Below are 17,671 nucleotides of genomic sequence, written 5' to 3' on the forward strand. Positions count from 1 at the left end.
CAAATAGGAAATCAAATACCAATTACAAGCTTTTTTTAAAAGAAGCTGACAAAATGATCACGACAGATACAGTTGGAAGTTAAAAAAAAACACATGTAGGCAAGCCTAGCTCAAAGTTGAAGTAAAAAGTAAAATAAAAAAAATATCAAACTCCGAGGAAAATTCAATACGTAAAATCCACAATCAAATGGCAAAATCAAAAGCTCAAACACATAAAATGAACGGATAACAACTATCATATTCCTGACGTGCTACAGGCATTTTCTTATGTAGAAAAATGGCTAATTAAACCTGATTTTATAGCTAGCTAAACCTCTCACTTGTATGACAGTCGCATACAATTCCATTGTATGGACAATGTGTGAACACAACAAACTGTCATGATATATTCTTTTTATATTATTCGATTTTTCTGTTTAGTATTAAATTTATATTAAGATCCATTTTGTTACATCTTGTGATCAATTTTATTTGGCAATCGCCAATGGCAGTCAGCAGGGTTTAAGAACATCAGTTGTTCGACCTGTTAGTCAAATGTGATTTGTTTAAATATACTTTTTCACTTTTTTGGTCTTTTGGAAAATGTTGTTTGTGCTGTATTTTGACCCTTCTACAACGAAATTTGTTTTACATGCACACGTATAAAAATTGCGGTTTTTATCCAACGCAATCATAGGTTTGAATGCAGTTTTCAATTTAGACTTGTTTGTTCTTTTTATATCTATATTCAGGGGGAAAGTCAATAATTTGGATACAGCAGTTAACTGTGCTTTATAATCATAATCACTATAAAAACAAACAAATATATAACATGTATAATCAAAGAAACATAAAAAGGCATTTAGACAAAGCAAACAATCAAAAGCAAAACGATTTACGAAAGCACCATAACACAATGACGGGATGTATAAGTACTGAGCAACGTCAAATGGACATTACAAAAAAAAAGACTAACCATTAAAAGTAATAATTAACACAGAAAATTAAAAGAATATTTAATAGTAATTTAGATAAGACATTAGTACCTAGAATGTTAACTTCTCGACCATCTTGCATTATTTTTGAAATTACGGAATGTATTTATCAACAAGGTCTTGTTATCTTCCGAAGAACGTCTTTAGAAAAAGGACGAGTCGTTCTTTGATCCGGAGCATAACCCTAGTTCGTCAACTTTCTGCTCTTGACACTTGTGACGTTTTACAAAGACTGAGTATAAGCTGAAAGCTTTTGAATACCGAATGAGTATAGAAATGTATAACCCCCCCCCCCCTTTTCTCCATTTATATTTCAGTAAACCAGTCTCGAAAAACCAGTCGATCGGATCTTGATTTCATCAAAATGCGACAATGAGGAAAATGAAATTTGAACACAAGGAAGTTTAAAACAGCACAAAAAGTTTCACAAATTATTTTCTTTTCTAAAAAAAATGACAGTATTTCAAGCAATTTTATGTTTGTATTCGCATAAGAATTCTAAGGAAACAGACCAGAAACAATGAGAACATTGAGAATGCACAAGAAAGTTTAATTTACCTGCTAAGTGCTGTCAGCTATATTTTCTACGACACATCTTTATGTTTTGTAACCGTTTAAAGACACAAGTTCAGTGACCTCGATATGCATGAAAAGAATATAAATATAAATATAGCTTATCTAAGCGCGCGATATTTCAAACTGGATGAATACAAACTATGATAACAGTACCGTTTTCCTTTTGGAATATGTCCCTAGCTGTTTAATGCTGTAGACTTACTCCTTGGTAGATTGCAATTACTAGCCCTGAATAGAAAGGAATTAATTTGTGACCTTAGATAAATTGAAATTCTTTGTTATAAATCTATTGTCATACAAATTAGCAAGACCATGAAAATGTACCAATCATGATAGTATCGATCCCTTTGTGATATATTCCTATGTCTTGCAATAGGTTTCCTTTCGTAGACTGAATTTACTAGCTCTGATTAGAAATAGATTGTTACCTTATTAAAATTGTAATTCTTTATTCTTTATTCTTTATTGTTATGATATATTTAAGTAAACAAGATATTTGTGACAAAAACAAATAATAACAACATCAAATAAACTGATCTGAATATTACTATATTTATTTCACTTGACTGGGCGGAGTTTAAGAAGTTCGTCCATTTAACAGGTCGAGAATTCTAGATTTCTTTACGTCATAATATATTTGCATAGTAACTTCTCAAACACAAGGCCAATACGGCCTTGAAAAACTGACCAATCGACTCAATGAGCTACAATGCATTGTGGGCTACTACGAGTTTACTACAACCGGAAAACACGTGGAATTAGTGGAAGAACTGTCAACTAATATAGTGTCTGGGATTCTCAAAATATATGTTTTTGTTCTGCGAATGTGATTATTGTAAAATATATAACATAATCTTCAATTTGCATGCTCAGATTAAAAAAGTATTGTTTACGGACTTCACTATTCGACTTTCTTTTTCGCCTTGTTAAAGTTGTTAACAGGTTTTTTTCCATTGTTATGCATTGTACCTGTGCAATAATTTTACGACCTGAAAAAGTGAAATTTCAGATGAAATGACCACTGTCCACTATGAAATTTTTTGAGCTCTTTTAAACCTGTATATATAATGTCATTCCAAAATCATTTCTGCCTAGAAAAACACGAAAACTTTCATTGAAACACTTCTTTATGTACTGGATGTGTAATTTTTTTTTATCAAGACATGAACTCCATAATATTCAGTATGCTAAAAATAAGTGTTATGAAAGCGGCAGGGCGGATCCAGCCATTTTAAAACATTTTATAACTCATGACAAAAGGGGGTGGGGGTTCCAACTACATGTCCCCATTCAAATGCATTTATCGTTCAAAAAAAGGGGGGTCCAACCACCGGACCCCCCACCCCCCCCACCCCCCTTGGATCCGCCACTGAGCGGGTAAGTTATATAGCTTAATACATTTTGTATAGCTTAATCCATCGATAAAGTCCGTTAGTTGCTAATTTTATCACAAAATATACCTCAGAGGTTTTTATCGTTCGGCTGCTGTCATGTTGACGTATGTGAAATATTTCCAATATTTAAAGCCTCTGGATCACAGTGGGTACCATCTTATCTATTATTTTTATTCTAAAGCGTGGTTTGTATATAGAAATAAGAAGATGAGGTATGAGTGCCAAATGAGACATCTTTCCAAAAAAGACATAATCTAGTAATGTAAGCAGTCATAGTTCAATGCCAAAAAGTACGCTATAAATGACCCAAAAGTTACTTGTGTAAAACAATCCAAACAAACAAAAAACGGCCCAATATAATATATAAAAGGAGAAGAAATCTATCTAATATAAATAAAAACGTATATAGGTTTGTATATACACTGTATAGGAGCCTGTATTTAAGTGGTTGTCGTTTGTTTATGTGTTACATATTTGTTTTTCGTTCATTTTTTTAATTATATAATTAAGGCCGTTAGTTTTCTTGTTTGAATTGTTTTACATTGTCATATCGGGGCCTTTTATAGCTGACTATGCGGTATGGGCTTTGCTCATTGTTGAAGGCCGTACGGTGACCTATAAATGTTAATTTCTCTGTCATTTTGGTCTCTTGTGGACAGTTGTCCCATTGGCAATCATACCACATCTTCTGTTTTATATTAGATTCAACGCTACAAGTTTCAAAAAACATATCAAATGTTCCACCTCGTCGCACATACATATGGAAAACATCATTACAGCTTATTTCCTAATGCATGTAGAGCAAAACATTAGTTAGCTTGCTTGCCTTGTTTGTATAATGTACAATCATATTAGGATAACAACCAATTAAATTCAAATATAAAATATACAAGTTAAACTATGCCTATATATATTGTTTAAAATGTCAATCTTATTTTCACAGCTTGTATAAACAACTATACACTCAAAGTAAGCAAGCCAACCAAAGTTTTACTTTGCAAGCATTAGGAAAAAAGCTGGTATGATTTTATTCAGTTTGGCAAATGTCCGAGCCCGTTAAAAAACGAAAACAAATTGAAACTACAGTTGCTGACTTCACTACCTTCAAAACAAAGGGAACAGTTTGGAAGTCTCATATACTGAAATGTGACAAAAATAAATACTTATAGATTTTGTTAACACTGCCATATATAATGTATGTAATATTTCTTCGCCTTTTTTACGAACACAAAATTCAAGGATCACACATTTGCCTTTACTAATCTGTACGGAAATTGCTGTACTCGTGAATAATAGCACCGGCTGTTATTGACGGCTTACTTTACACTAGAAAGTTTGTCTCATGGGTAATTGTGTTTTTCGCTGTTGTTTCGTTGCTGTCTGGTGGACGAATACATGAAATCTCCGTGCTATCATCAAACATATTAATGGCTATTACCAATGTTATTTCAACTGATCGGGCGGAGCTAGGTTTTAATTTGCATAAGGACAGTCTATTTGAAGATGTGTGTGATAAGGATGATTGCCGTTATAATTATTACTGATTTCTAATCACCTATAAGTGTCATCAAAGGAATTTACAAAAGAATTACTGGAATTTACAAAAGAATTACTGGACACTTCATTGATGAGTTTATCCTAATACACCTATCTATAGATGGACTGGTTTATTGTGAGCGAACCGGTGAAACTCCGCCCAGTCAAGTGAAATAAATTGAGTAATATATATCGGGTAATTCAAACTCTTTTTTCTTCGCATAGAAACAACTCTTCGTTAATCTGCATGAGCATGGAAGGAATACTTTGTATCACGAATTATAAATGAGGATACACTAAATGAAAACTAAGCGAAATTGTGAATCTCGCATTGCACGAAAAAATGTGTTGTATTTCAGTAAATAACATGTGTTCTCGGTTGATTGTAAACACGTAGTATTCCATCATGCATTGTTACTCATTTAGTGGATTGGTCAAAACCCTAGGTAAAAATAAATTGCGTCACATGTAAATAAACAATTACATGTGCGAGAACATAAGTATGCTAATTTATGCATTTCCATATAAGGTAGTGGTCCCGACCTGTTTAAGACCAGTCCATCTAGGGACAGGAGTTTTGTGATAAACTGAAGTGTCCAGTTATTTGTCCCATACCATTACACTCAGTTCTTTTGTATATGTGTTTGGTGACACTGATAGGTGATTAGAATTCAATAATAATTATAACATGTATAACGGCAATCATCCTTATCACACACATCTTCAAATAGACTGTCCTTATGCAAATTAAAACATAAGCTCCGCCGCTAGGTTTTAATTTGCATAAGGACAGTCTATTTGAAGATGTGTGTGATAAGGATGATTGCCGTTATAATTATTACTGATTTCTAATCACCTATAAGTGTCATCAAAGGAATTTACAAAAGAATTACTGGAATTTACAAAAGAATTACTGGACACTTCATTGATGAGTTTATCCTAATACACCTATCTATATAGATGGACTGGTTTATTGTGAGCGAACCGGTGAAACTCCGCCCAGTCAAGTGAAATAAATTGAGTAATAATACATGTCATATGTATATTTCTTGTGTACAAGATATCATTTTGTACCAATGATGATTGTACAAAAAAAAATCAAATAATAATTTGTATTTTGACTATGTACAAATTGTAGTTAGTGAAACTGTATATAAACCTTTTTTTATTGACATCGTAATAGATAATCCTATGTTTCCAAATATTTTCTGATACTGAAAAACTAGAAGTCCTTCTAACTCTAACTCCTTCAAATACAGTCTGTTGTTTGTATGTGTGTGAAAAGGTTTATACAAATAACAAATTTTACAATTTTTTACTCAATTTCACTTATAATTTGATACAATGTATATGATAATTTAAGATGATAGATTTAATATATTTTAACAGTAATACATTTAAGATGTTTTTGTGAAAACATTTTTGGTATTCAACGCTTCTTGGACACATTTCAATTATTCATTATTTTGTGGTCAATTGTCTCAATAAGTATCCAAAAATATATGTCTCAGATGTTTGTAAACACTCTAGCAGGGAATAACGAAAACAGATAGCATTGTAGGTGACTTTGTTGAACGCATTTATTTCCATCGAATCAAAGGTTGCAACATATTAGAAAAAAAAATAGCAATAAAACAAAATGAAGAAACAGATGCAAATCAATTGTCTTATTAACTTATTCTTATTGAGCTTAATGAACTGAACAATCATAGATTATTTAAGAAGGATGATTGTTAGTTTTCATCCTGATGAAAATACAGAAAATTTCTGTATTTTCATCAGGATGAAAACTAACAATCATCCTTCTTAAATAATCTATGATCTATTTGAAATAGAAAATTAGAAGATGAAATTGACATTGAAACACCGATCGTACTTGACAGGAAACATGCGCTTCGTACAAAAAAATCCTTGACGGATTTCTTACCAAGAACATTAAACGGATATTATCAGAACCTGTTTTGGGGGATAATGCCATACTTGTACAGCAGAATCATTGTGTCCCAACTGATCATAGAACACATTAGTCGTAAAAGTTGTATCTGGAGATTGTGGTTATCGCATTTCGCAAGGAAACAGTTGTATTTTCTAGGAATCAAATTGAAGCTGTTCAAGACATGCAAATGCTTATTTGCAGTAACGCATTAATGAAATTAACCTTTGCTACCTGAAGCAGTTAAAAAGCTTTCAAAAACTGCTGTTAATGGGTTTCTGTGAAAAAGGGGTAGGGGTTCTAAATGTAAATGTAAACAGCAGAGATTGTAAATTATGAATATGCTGGATTTCTCCAACCTTGTAGTCATTACCTTAATCCTTATGTAGGGACAGTATTTCGCTCTTTCCAAGTTGATAAATCATATTTTCTGGAGGACTATTCTAAAGGTATACGTTATGTATATATCCATAAAGATGTAGCCAGTTGGCAAAGTTTTCAGAGCTTAACTTTATACCTCGTTGTATTTTTGTCTTCTATGGACTGCAGCAACAACTTGCAATTTATTTAATACTAGTGACTATATAGTCTGTGACTCTGAGATTTATTAAGTCAATGTCTTTACCAAGTCAGAAATATGGCAGCTGATATCACATAGTCCGATATATATAGTTGATGTGAGTTTTGGTTTGTGACACGGATTTGTTTCAGTTAAATCGATTTATGGCTATTGAACAGCTACTATTGCCTTTATTCTTTGCAGTAAGTTTATCACATTTTGAGGGAGATGCATTTAAATTGAAATTCGTTCACCGAAATGATTAAATCCAACAGTGAATTACGTATATACACAATAGGTCCATGTTGTATCAATGATCATAAAATTACTGATCATTGAACTCTGCTTAATATGTTATTAGACAACTATCCGGAAGAGTACAAATGAAGAGAATTTCAGCAACTGAATGTCACCGTACGGCTTTCAACAATAAAACAAAACCCGTACCTTATATATTAGGCAACGAAATATCAAGATGTGAAACGTTTCAAACGGAGAAAAAAACTATTGTCTGTTTTATGACAAACTAAATCAAATAAGAAAGACGGTAAGCAAAGACATTCACGTGAATGCGTCGGGATAGGATACTAAAGAATACAAATGAGGTGTGTTAATATAAATAAGAAGATGTGGTATGAGTGCCAACAGGACAACTATCTATCCAAGTCACAATTTGTAAAGAGTAAACAATGTCAAAGTATGGCCTTCAACACGGATCATTGGCTCGCTCCGAACAACAAGCTATAAAGGGCCCCAAAATAACTAGTGTAAAACAATTAAAACAGGTATAATCTCTATCAAAAAACGAGAAAAGAGAAACTCTCATGACAAAAGACAATTGAACAAAGTGATCCTGACTTAGGATTAAGGGCAAGTGCATAAACATGCAGCAGGTTCAAACGTTTTAACAAGCGCCAACCTTCATGCACATACGTTCTTTCAATGCTCTGTCGTCTTTATGATTTTAATTCTGCAAATGAACAAATACAAGGGGAAATGGTACTCAGCTACCTTTCAACTTGCTTTTCACTTCCAATTTACCTGACTGTAAAAACTAATACTAGGATTGTGCAACAAACAATACGGCGTGATATACACGGCTGTTCTATGTCATCTAATTATTAAAATTGAGAGTAAATAGGGAGTATGACAAAGAGACAACAACCCGATCAAAGACCAGATAACAGTCGAAGTCCACCAATGAGTCTGCAACGCAGCGAGAAAGCCCTGCACCCGGAGACGGTCCTCAGTTGATCATTAAATACAAAATGTATCTGTTTGCAAACACTACTATTAGGGTTGTGCAACAAACTTTTCGGCGTGATATACACATCTGTTCCATGTCATCAAATTATTGTTCAATTAATTCATAAAAAAAAGTTATTTTAACATTTTAATACAAAATAATTTAATAAACATAATATACAATAATTTAAAGTGCACGTTATAATTCGTCATGTTTTGGTCCACTGAATTCTTCGTGGGAAATTTTCCCGTCTTTATCTTTGTCTTCTGTTTCAAATAAATCGTGAAGGACCTTCTGTTGCTGCTGAGAAGCTAAATCGACTGGTATCCCTTGCTGCACTGCTTGATGGGACAGGTACATGATTAACTGTAAGAGAAGATGATTGGTTATTAAAAAAATGAATGTCTGGTGACTTTAGAACATTTTTCAAGAAAAAGTTTCAACTATTGTAAACTTTGTGAAGTTTAATGCACTATGATTAGCTTCTGTAATGGAAAATATCAATTATATGAATTAAGATAGCTTAAAATTTTACATCAGATCAAGTCTTCATTTGCTTTAGATGCAGCATGTATTGATGTTTTATACAAATACCGTATAAGTATGGTTATTCTTAAGCTGGGTTTTGTTCGCGTTTTGGGCCTAAGATTGAGAAATTAAATATATTTTGTGTTTATAATGTGCTTCATCGAAGTTAAAAGCCTTTTACAGTAAATTTAATGAGAATTGAAATATTCGCCTCGGATGAATTTCGCTGTAAAATGTCTTCCACGAAAATGGCGGAAATCAAACAAACAAAAATTTGAATACTGTAGACGCTGATCATGTTGATGTTTTCGCGGGTTGTTATTTTCTCAATTCCAGTGTATGATACATTGTAAACTATCCCTTCGGGGTTAAATTCGCGCATTTTGCAATATACTTGCATTATTCGCATCAACAGTTTTTATTTAAAAATATCTTTTTTGAAATGTCAAATTAAAAATTAAGAAAGTTCTCATTTTTACAGAATTGTATCATTGACTTATTTCACTCATCTTTAAAAATAAACATGCAAAAGCAAGCAGAGAAAATTATAGATGTTGTGCGTTTTTGTTGTAAGTTGCTAAGTATAGTGTAAAAAGATTGTATGCATATATATATATTATATTTAATTATATAAATATGCCTATGTGTTAAAAATAAAATAATTTACCTCATCTCTTGTTAAGAATTTATCGTTGTCAATATCAATCATCCTGAATACATTTGGTGGCTTGGGTCCATCGTGGACTTGTAATAATTCTATCTCAAACATTAAATTGGCGTTTGGAGGAATCACTTCACCTGAAAAAATACACATCAATGTTCATTAAGTTACGAGATTGCATAATATTTACATATAATATCAAGAGAAAAAAGAGAATTCAAAACAAGGATATAATCTTAGATACGTTTAACATTTAGTTTGTCACATTAAAAGAAAAATTTGAAACTACACAATGAGAATTATTAGAATGCTCCTTCACACTAAAGATTCAAACTTTTATTAGCAAACAGAAAATACTTATTTTTCAACAAGTCAATTAAATTTATAACATCAAACTATAATTATTCAGGGCTGCATATTAATGTTTTAAGAAAATGGTACAAATGACATATATATAACCAATATAAATATGCTTGATCTAAAAGACAATGTGTAGTTTTACTTCTATATAACTTAATACTTGGTTTTGCACAAATACTCAAAACGTGTGTAAAATTTGCTCATTGTTAAAGGCAATACGGTGACCTTTGTCCTTAGATCTTTAATAATAATCTTTATTGCACAATTACACCCATAAGGGTCAAGCAATACAAAATGGCACTTATGGAAGATGGTCTTATTTCGTTAAATAATATTTTAATTATGTGCACATATTTTCTTCCAGATTTTGAACGTTTTTCGAATCACCGTCAATCAGAATATGGGTACCATAAGGAGATGTGGTATGAAAACATTTCTAACTTCTACAAGAAGAGTTCGGGTTGTTGTCGCTATGACACATACCCCATTTCCTTTCTCAATTTTACTTTCCCTTTGACCTGCACTCTTCGGAAACACCGATTGCAAAATTATATTCTTTAAAAATAAACATCATACCTGATCCTTTTTCTCCATATGCTAGATTTGATGGAATTGTTAATTTTCTTTTTTCATTGGCACACATGCCGAGTAGACCTTCTTCCCATCCTTTGATGACGGCACCAAGTCCTAGCTGGAACTGGAATGGAACAGCTCCTACTCTCTCGCGACTGAAATGGAAGAAATATTTCCAAATATTAAAAATTCAACTATTCAATATATCAATTATTTTTTTATTTCAATATAGAGTGTAAAAGCAGTGACTGAAGCCAACTTTTATGAAGGATTAAAGTTGGAAATGCGCTCACATTCAACGCTTTAAATTTTATAACAATAAAATTTCAAAAATGAAACATTCAATTTTATAGTTACATTTGTATTCTGTACTCATGAAAAATCTAGTTTAGTCAAGCTTTTCGTTTGTTTACATATGTGAAGGTATTGTTTGTGGAGTGCACGTACATTCGAGATGTTGCATCGTTTATTGGAAAATAGAAATTTAGTTTTGAATGCCGCGTGATTCGGTTTTTAGCCAATCAAAATTACGAATTCTTATGATACATCATAGTAATATAATTTCGAATATATAGGCTAACATTGGTGTGTAAAAAACATGTATGCAGGTATGTTAGACCATGAAATCAAAAAGTTTAACAATCATGTCAATTATATTCAAAGTCAAATTTTGTACATATTCATCTCTCTGGAACACATATAAATGTCCATGTTTCTCTTCTCAAGGTCACAAATCATACTTCGGGCAACAATCACTCATATCAAAATGACAGGTATTAAAAATGATATATTTATGTTAGATACACACATCAAAGGATTATAGTTATTGTATACTATGTGTGACAGAGCTACAATACCACAAACTTTAAGTGCAAATATTTTTTTGTTGACGAATAATGTATATTGAACATTGATGCTTACATGTATGTTTTTCATGGTTCATTTGGTTTTCCATTTGTACTTTTCAATCAAAAATTTCATCAGCCAAATGAATGAGACAGCATTTCTGACTACATTTATTTGAGACAAACGAATATGACATACCAAATTAAGGGACATGCAACTATATGCTATTCGAGAGGGGCTGAGGAGGTAGGTGGGGTGACAAGATCATGTTTTGTGTGTTTTGTGACTTGACTTTTCACTTTCCTATGGTGCTATGCGTGCTTATTTTTACCGCGGGAAAATGTATTTTCAGTTTACCTTAAAACTATATCCTGTCACATTTTGTAACAGAATATTCATTTCATTCTTATACCTGAAAAGTTATTCATTTCTAAGTTTGAAATGATAGGACATTCATTTTTAAAATCCTCCTCTACCCCTCAGACTATCCTCAACCCCGAAAATAAAATGTTCGCGCCTTCTTACTTATAATATTTGCATTCTTTAAATCGCATATGGATGTTATTTAAAAACTTTTGTAAAAATACAAATAGTCCCGTGTATGCCTCCTTATCTCCGTATATATATAATATGTGTGTTGAGCAAGCGAACAGCGAAACTTTAAAACATAGAACCATATTGCTTAAAAATCTATTTTAGTCATATGCATTACCCAAAGCAGTTATAGCATCGCACTAAACAAATGTAATATAGATAGATTGCATTCCTTTATTCAATTTACTGATTTCTTCTCTGGTTTTTTTTCCGTGCTGTTTGGTTGCTTGCTCAATAATGTTTACCCACAAATTTTTCCATAGCATCATAGGTAAGCACATGGGTGGTTCCGACTACTTAAACAAATTGCAATTGTGTCATATTTCGATATAAAAAAAAAAACAGGCGGAAAATAAAACTGACCGTTTAACAATAGAACAATAATGCAATACGGTCGAGGACTGTTTTTAATATTTTGTAAATTACTAGTATCTACATGTTCATGATAATTGAAAAAATATAGCAAAAAAGATATTTCAAAAGGGCCAATAGAAAACATGCACGTACCTTGAGTCGAATTTTGTTCCATTTTCAAAGAAACCTTCATAATGCAAAACAACCATATCATGTTTCTGAACTTTTCTTGCGCAATCTGGCGGTGGCGCCTGGATAACATCTATAACTAATCCTGATTCTCCAGATTGTGCATAAATTGTACTTATAACTGCCAACCCGAAACAAATTATTAATTCGGACCTCATTATGACCAGTCTATAGTATTGTTCGTCTCGGCTTAGTGTCCCGATTCAAAAGTTTAGCATTTGTCAGCGTGCATCCAATTTTAATACAAATTTTCAAAACCGCCCAGGAAGTTCCTTATCTTAACCCCACGTGGCGTCTTTCTAAGTTTCCACGTTGATAAGTATAGGTACTTAAACGGAAGTTGTTAACTTTGTATTGACAAGATAGATAGATATAAATGACTAGAAGATATTCTTACCTGAAGAGGTGTACAAGATAAGGTTTTCACACAATATCTTGTAATATCGTAAATATTTATCACCTTAGGGGCTGATTTTGAAAATTATACAATAGAGAAAATGACATTTATTAATTCAAAAAATTTCCAAAAAAGTTGAAAAACAGCTTTTCAGAAACTTTGATGGATTTAGATGAAAGTCCTTTATTTAATATTTACATTTTGCCTTGTTGACTATGTTTCGCTAATAGAGAATGGAGATGTTGAGAAGAATACCTATTTAGAAAAACTTTAATAATAAAAGGTTTTATTTTTTTACGTTATATTTCAAAAAGAAACTTTACTTAAATTTCGCAATATCGAAATTAATAAATGTTTCTATGTAACATAAAAAAAAATGAAGAAAAAAAATGTGCAATTTCTACTCCACAAAATATTTAAACCATAAGAAATTTGCTTTTTCATTTAGAAAAATATATATGTTGCATATCTTTTTTCGAATGCGAATCGAATTCGCTAATCGCGTTCACACACTCTCCTTTTTAAATTCGAATTTGCTAATTCGAATCATCCAATTCGCATAAGAAACACATTTTTGTTAATTCGTATTAAAAGTTAATGTCGTTTGGGCAGTAAAGCGAATTTGACGCGCATTGCAATTCGAATTAGAATTGAAGTTAGGACGTAAAACGTTTCGAATGCGAATTAAACTAATTCGAATTAGTTAATATGAATCGAATTCGAATTACGTGTGAACTCAGCATGAATCAGTATAACATGAGGGTTCCCTAGTTGCGCCCATTTTGGCACTGTTTTCGCCTAAGATTATTCAAGTTTCCATTTTGTGTTTATTTTGTGGATGTATCCTTAATAAATGTCTTTCCACTACGGTAGGAGAGACCTTATATTGTTTTTTTTTTAATTTTGTTCCTATAGCTACACAAGTTAAAATTTGAATCCATACCAAAAGTACTGTACATATAGTAATCTATAAATGTCTAAAAAAAAAATTAACCAAACGTGAAGCAAATCAAAACAAGAGAATCAACGGCGTGATTTATGACAACAAGAAAAGCATGTTTGTGATCGAGCGTTCTTAATACTCCGCCAAAAAATGGGAAAGTGTGCAACAGCTGTACGACATTAGAAACAAAAGTGTAAAAAACACTGTTTGAAGTGGATTCACTTTAGTATGTTCGACACGAAGCATAAAAGGCAATTTACAAAAAGTCAACACAAAAAAAGAAACAAAAAAAGTAAATATGTTTGTGTACTGGTATATTAATTACCAAATTTCAAATGCGTCACATTTGTAAAAATAGACCAAGAAAATACAGTTATGTTAGAGGTTATATTAGTAAAAAACTTGAAAAGTATAGGACACGGGGTGATACATGCGGTCTGTAGAACAATAACAAAACTAAAGACAAAATTCGAAATTTTACTCGAATGAAATTTACAGCAATATCTCTGCAATTACTCTTTGATTCAAGAGTCGCTGGTGCTGAGTGGCATCCCATTTACTTTGTTGATTTCTATCTTCTGAGTTATAAAAAAAATAGTTATAGTTTGAGACATGGAGATTTGGAAACATTGGCCGTGGGACAAAAAATTAATCAAACGGAATTTTGCTCGCAAGTCCGGTATAATTCAACATAAATTACCATTAATTGTCATCGAACGATTATATTAATATAATGGAGAGCTAGGATGTCAAAATAAGCCTAGAGATCACAATTAAACTAGAAGACTTCAAGTCCCAATATGGCTAAATGTTACAATTCATTTATAGCTAGAGGTCACAGTTGTGCTAGAGGACAAAAGTTAGACATACGGTCATAGTTACTGTCTACAACCAAAAACAAAAACGCGCTCTTAATATGACAAAAAAAACATGCCTGGTCAAATTTGAAAGGTTGAATGGCAAATATTCCCCATATATCATACAATGCAGTTTGAATCATTTCAATCTTTATTGAAATTCATAGCAGAAACGTAGGTTTCATAAGTGTACTTTTAGTTTCTATCAACATAGCAACGTATGTATGAATGCAACATTGTATCGTATTTCTTGATAAATAAAAACAATATTGGAATGCCCAAAGATTCAAGTTGTTAAAATTTTGGAAAATTTCGAGGATAAAAAAGAAATATAAAAAGAACTTTTTTTAAGCAAGAAAAAGATCTATCCCGGTGTTAAGCTACACATTGTATTTTAGATACATCATACAAATGAATTCCTGTCAGTTACGGATATGTCATTCGATGCAAAAAACAGTTTTGCTGACGCTATTTGACAAAATAAATCTATATACTTTTCTTTAAATCATTTTGCTGTGATAGTTTTTAGTTTAGTTTTTTTTTATTTATTTATTCCGAACGCGATTTTCAACTATGATGCCAATTATTCCTCTAGAAATTTTAAAACTACATAGCAACTTGAAAAATAAAAAAATAAAATTTCAAGGTTCTGACTTGTAACATTTTTTTAAGTCTATTACTGGCCAATGGTATATAATAATGAAAGCTCGGTCTGGCGAAAGTTAAACATATTTCCTTGACCTTTAATTGCTCTTATTTTAAATTTCAACACATCTGCATTACAAGTTTGACTAGTACTCTGCTTATATCTTATATCATCTATTAACTTTTGAGGATGTAGATTGGGGCCCTTCTTTATTTAATTGAATTAAATTTTAAGCCTTTTTCCCTGTTTTTAATATTTTTGCCGCTTTAAATATATATATGCTCTAATCCTTACAGTTTAGCATCCCACTATTCTTTATTCTTTCCATTTTTCTCCATTTTTTTTTAAATTTTTCTCCCATATTTCTGTATTCTGTAAAACCCCATCCACACCCTCCTTTACTGATTTCTATTACCCTTGCTCATTGCTATCTTGGATTCTGAGTAACTATCGAAACAATGATTCATGTTCTTAACGATTTCCGATAAAAATTGGGTTATGAAAAATAATGATAAAACGGTAAAGTTATATAAATAACAGTTCTAAATTAAAAGACATTCGTCATCTTCATGATGAATTGTTTAAACAAAATATTAAATTATGAGATATATGACAAATGGCTGTATCTGTTTACTTGTGTATATGTTACATAGTGTATAGTTTGTATGATGTCCAAGAAAGCTAACATTGGATTGTTATACTGGATGGTAGGTTGAAAAGAGAGGGTCATATATAAACAAGGTTAAAAGTGTAACGAAATATGGAAATAAATAGTTATTCTAATTATTCCAATGTTCAGCGAAAAATAAAGAATTTCAGCTGAGTTAGTAAAGTAGTCCCAGATTTCAGTCAAGAACGATATATAAAAGTATAGCAATATAAGTAATCCAGCAAAAACACTGCAACAATCAACAACTCTTGTTGCTGAACATTCTAACGAGACTAAAACATCCTTACACCGTCAATCTAGATTAAAATGATTGATTACTATATAGTAATGGCTGCTTATTGCATGTAAATTGGCAAATATTACTGCCGTACATTAATGCATAATCAGGACATATTCCAACTACGCACAATCTCCGCCGCAACGACTAGACGAGAAAAGCTCTACCCACGTTGTATAACTAATCACAGCATCCATAACTAAGCAAAATATTTACATCAAAATTCTTTGCTCTGATTTCATATTAAGAACAAATTGTACAGAAGCCTTTTAGGGCCATGCTTATTGACTTTTTACAATTTGACTTGATATAACAGATTAACAATTTGATAAAGCAGACTATGATTAAGTAATATAACAATTTATTATTTTGATATAACAAAAAAAAAGGAAATCTGATATGTTATCCAATATGTCATGCTATACGCAATGTTTTATACATATTTTGGCATGTATATTGTTATACAAGTGGTGAGACTTTAATAAACTATTGAATCTGAATCTATGTCAAATTACTTATAAATGGATAAGTTGGGGTTTTCACCCTTCTCTGTTTGACATAAAGGATGAATAAGTGAAACCCTAAAACTGTTTAGAGATATAGACCTAAAATTAATGTGTTTTGCATTGATCATGATCTGAAATCCTTAACCTACTGTATTATACAACGTTATTTTAAAAGCTGTCCAGTTTATACAGTTTCATGTGTTCAAGAGAAAGTAAAATTCCTCAATCATTCAAAATCTAGCAAAAGAAAAAAAAAACCAGCAGAATTAAGGTCACCAACAGGTCTTCAATGTAGCGAGAAATTCCCGCACCCGGAGGCGTCCTTCAGCTGGCCCCTAAACAAATATATACTAGTTCAGTGATAATGAACGCCATACTAATTTCCAAATTGTACACAAGAAAAAAAAAAATAAAAAAAAAATACAAGACTAACAAACGCCAGAGGCTCCTGACTTGGGACAGGCGTAAAAATGCGGCGGGGTTAAACATGTTTATGAGATCTCAACCTTCCCCCTATACCTCTAGCCAATGTATTAAAGTAAACGCATAACAATACGCACATTTAAAATTTAATTCAAGAGAAGTCCGAGTCTGATGTCAAAAGATGTAACCAAAGAAAATAAACAAAATGACAATAATACATAAATAACAACAGACTACTAGCAGTTAACTGACATGCCAGCTCCAGACTTCAATTAAACTGATTGAAAGATTATGATTTCCTCATATGAATATCAGGAACAATCCTTCCCGTTAGGGATTTAGTATTCTACCATCATAACATATATGAGAAGAACATAACCCGTGCCATGTCAACAACTGGTTTTTGAATAAATGTGTTTAGTTCCGATGCAAAGACCCTATAAGTGAATCAATATTAACGCCAAAACGAGCAATCTTTAATGACCTGACAACAGTATCGTCACTATATCCCTTCTTGATAAGTCTATTTAAAGGTTTTGTTAGTTTCTAAGGTGAATACTGACATTTTAGTGCTTTATAAAAAATATTTCCATAAAAAATTGGATGTGAAATACCTGAACGTATAAGAA

At 31.9% G+C, this 17,671-nt stretch overlaps 1 protein-coding gene across 1 annotated transcript; it reads right to left on the reverse strand.

Annotated features, from left to right (window-relative positions):
• Positions 1–8,352: 8,352 nt before the first annotated feature.
• On the reverse strand, positions 8,353–12,662 carry LOC134701299 (FK506-binding protein-like). Its single transcript, XM_063562433.1, has 4 exons — positions 12,288–12,662; positions 10,344–10,495; positions 9,414–9,544; positions 8,353–8,584 (listed from the first exon to the last, which is right to left on the reverse strand). Exons 1-4 carry the CDS (start codon positions 12,479–12,481, stop codon positions 8,417–8,419), a joined length of 645 nt encoding a protein of 214 aa, XP_063418503.1. The 5' UTR covers positions 12,482–12,662; the 3' UTR covers positions 8,353–8,416.
• Positions 12,663–17,671: the final 5,009 nt, after the last annotated feature.

The sequence above is a fragment of the Mytilus trossulus genome, unplaced genomic scaffold, assembly GCF_036588685.1.
Source record: "Mytilus trossulus isolate FHL-02 unplaced genomic scaffold, PNRI_Mtr1.1.1.hap1 h1tg000234l__unscaffolded, whole genome shotgun sequence".
Lineage (NCBI taxonomy): Eukaryota > Metazoa > Mollusca > Bivalvia > Mytilida > Mytilidae > Mytilus > Mytilus trossulus.

Bases quoted from the DNA above. Each gene is read 5' to 3' on its own strand.
- LOC134701299 (XM_063562433.1), bottom strand. From the start codon at position 12,481: ATGAGGTCCGAATTAATAATTTGTTTCGGGTTGGCAGTTATAAGTACA. The intron at 10,496-12,287 runs GTACGTGCATGT...CTTCCATTTCAG, and splicing joins GGAACAAAATTCGACTCAAG to TCGCGAGAGAGTAGGAGCTG. The intron at 8,585-9,413 runs GTAAATTATTTT...CTTCTCTTACAG, and splicing joins AATTCTTAACAAGAGATGAG to TTAATCATGTACCTGTCCCA.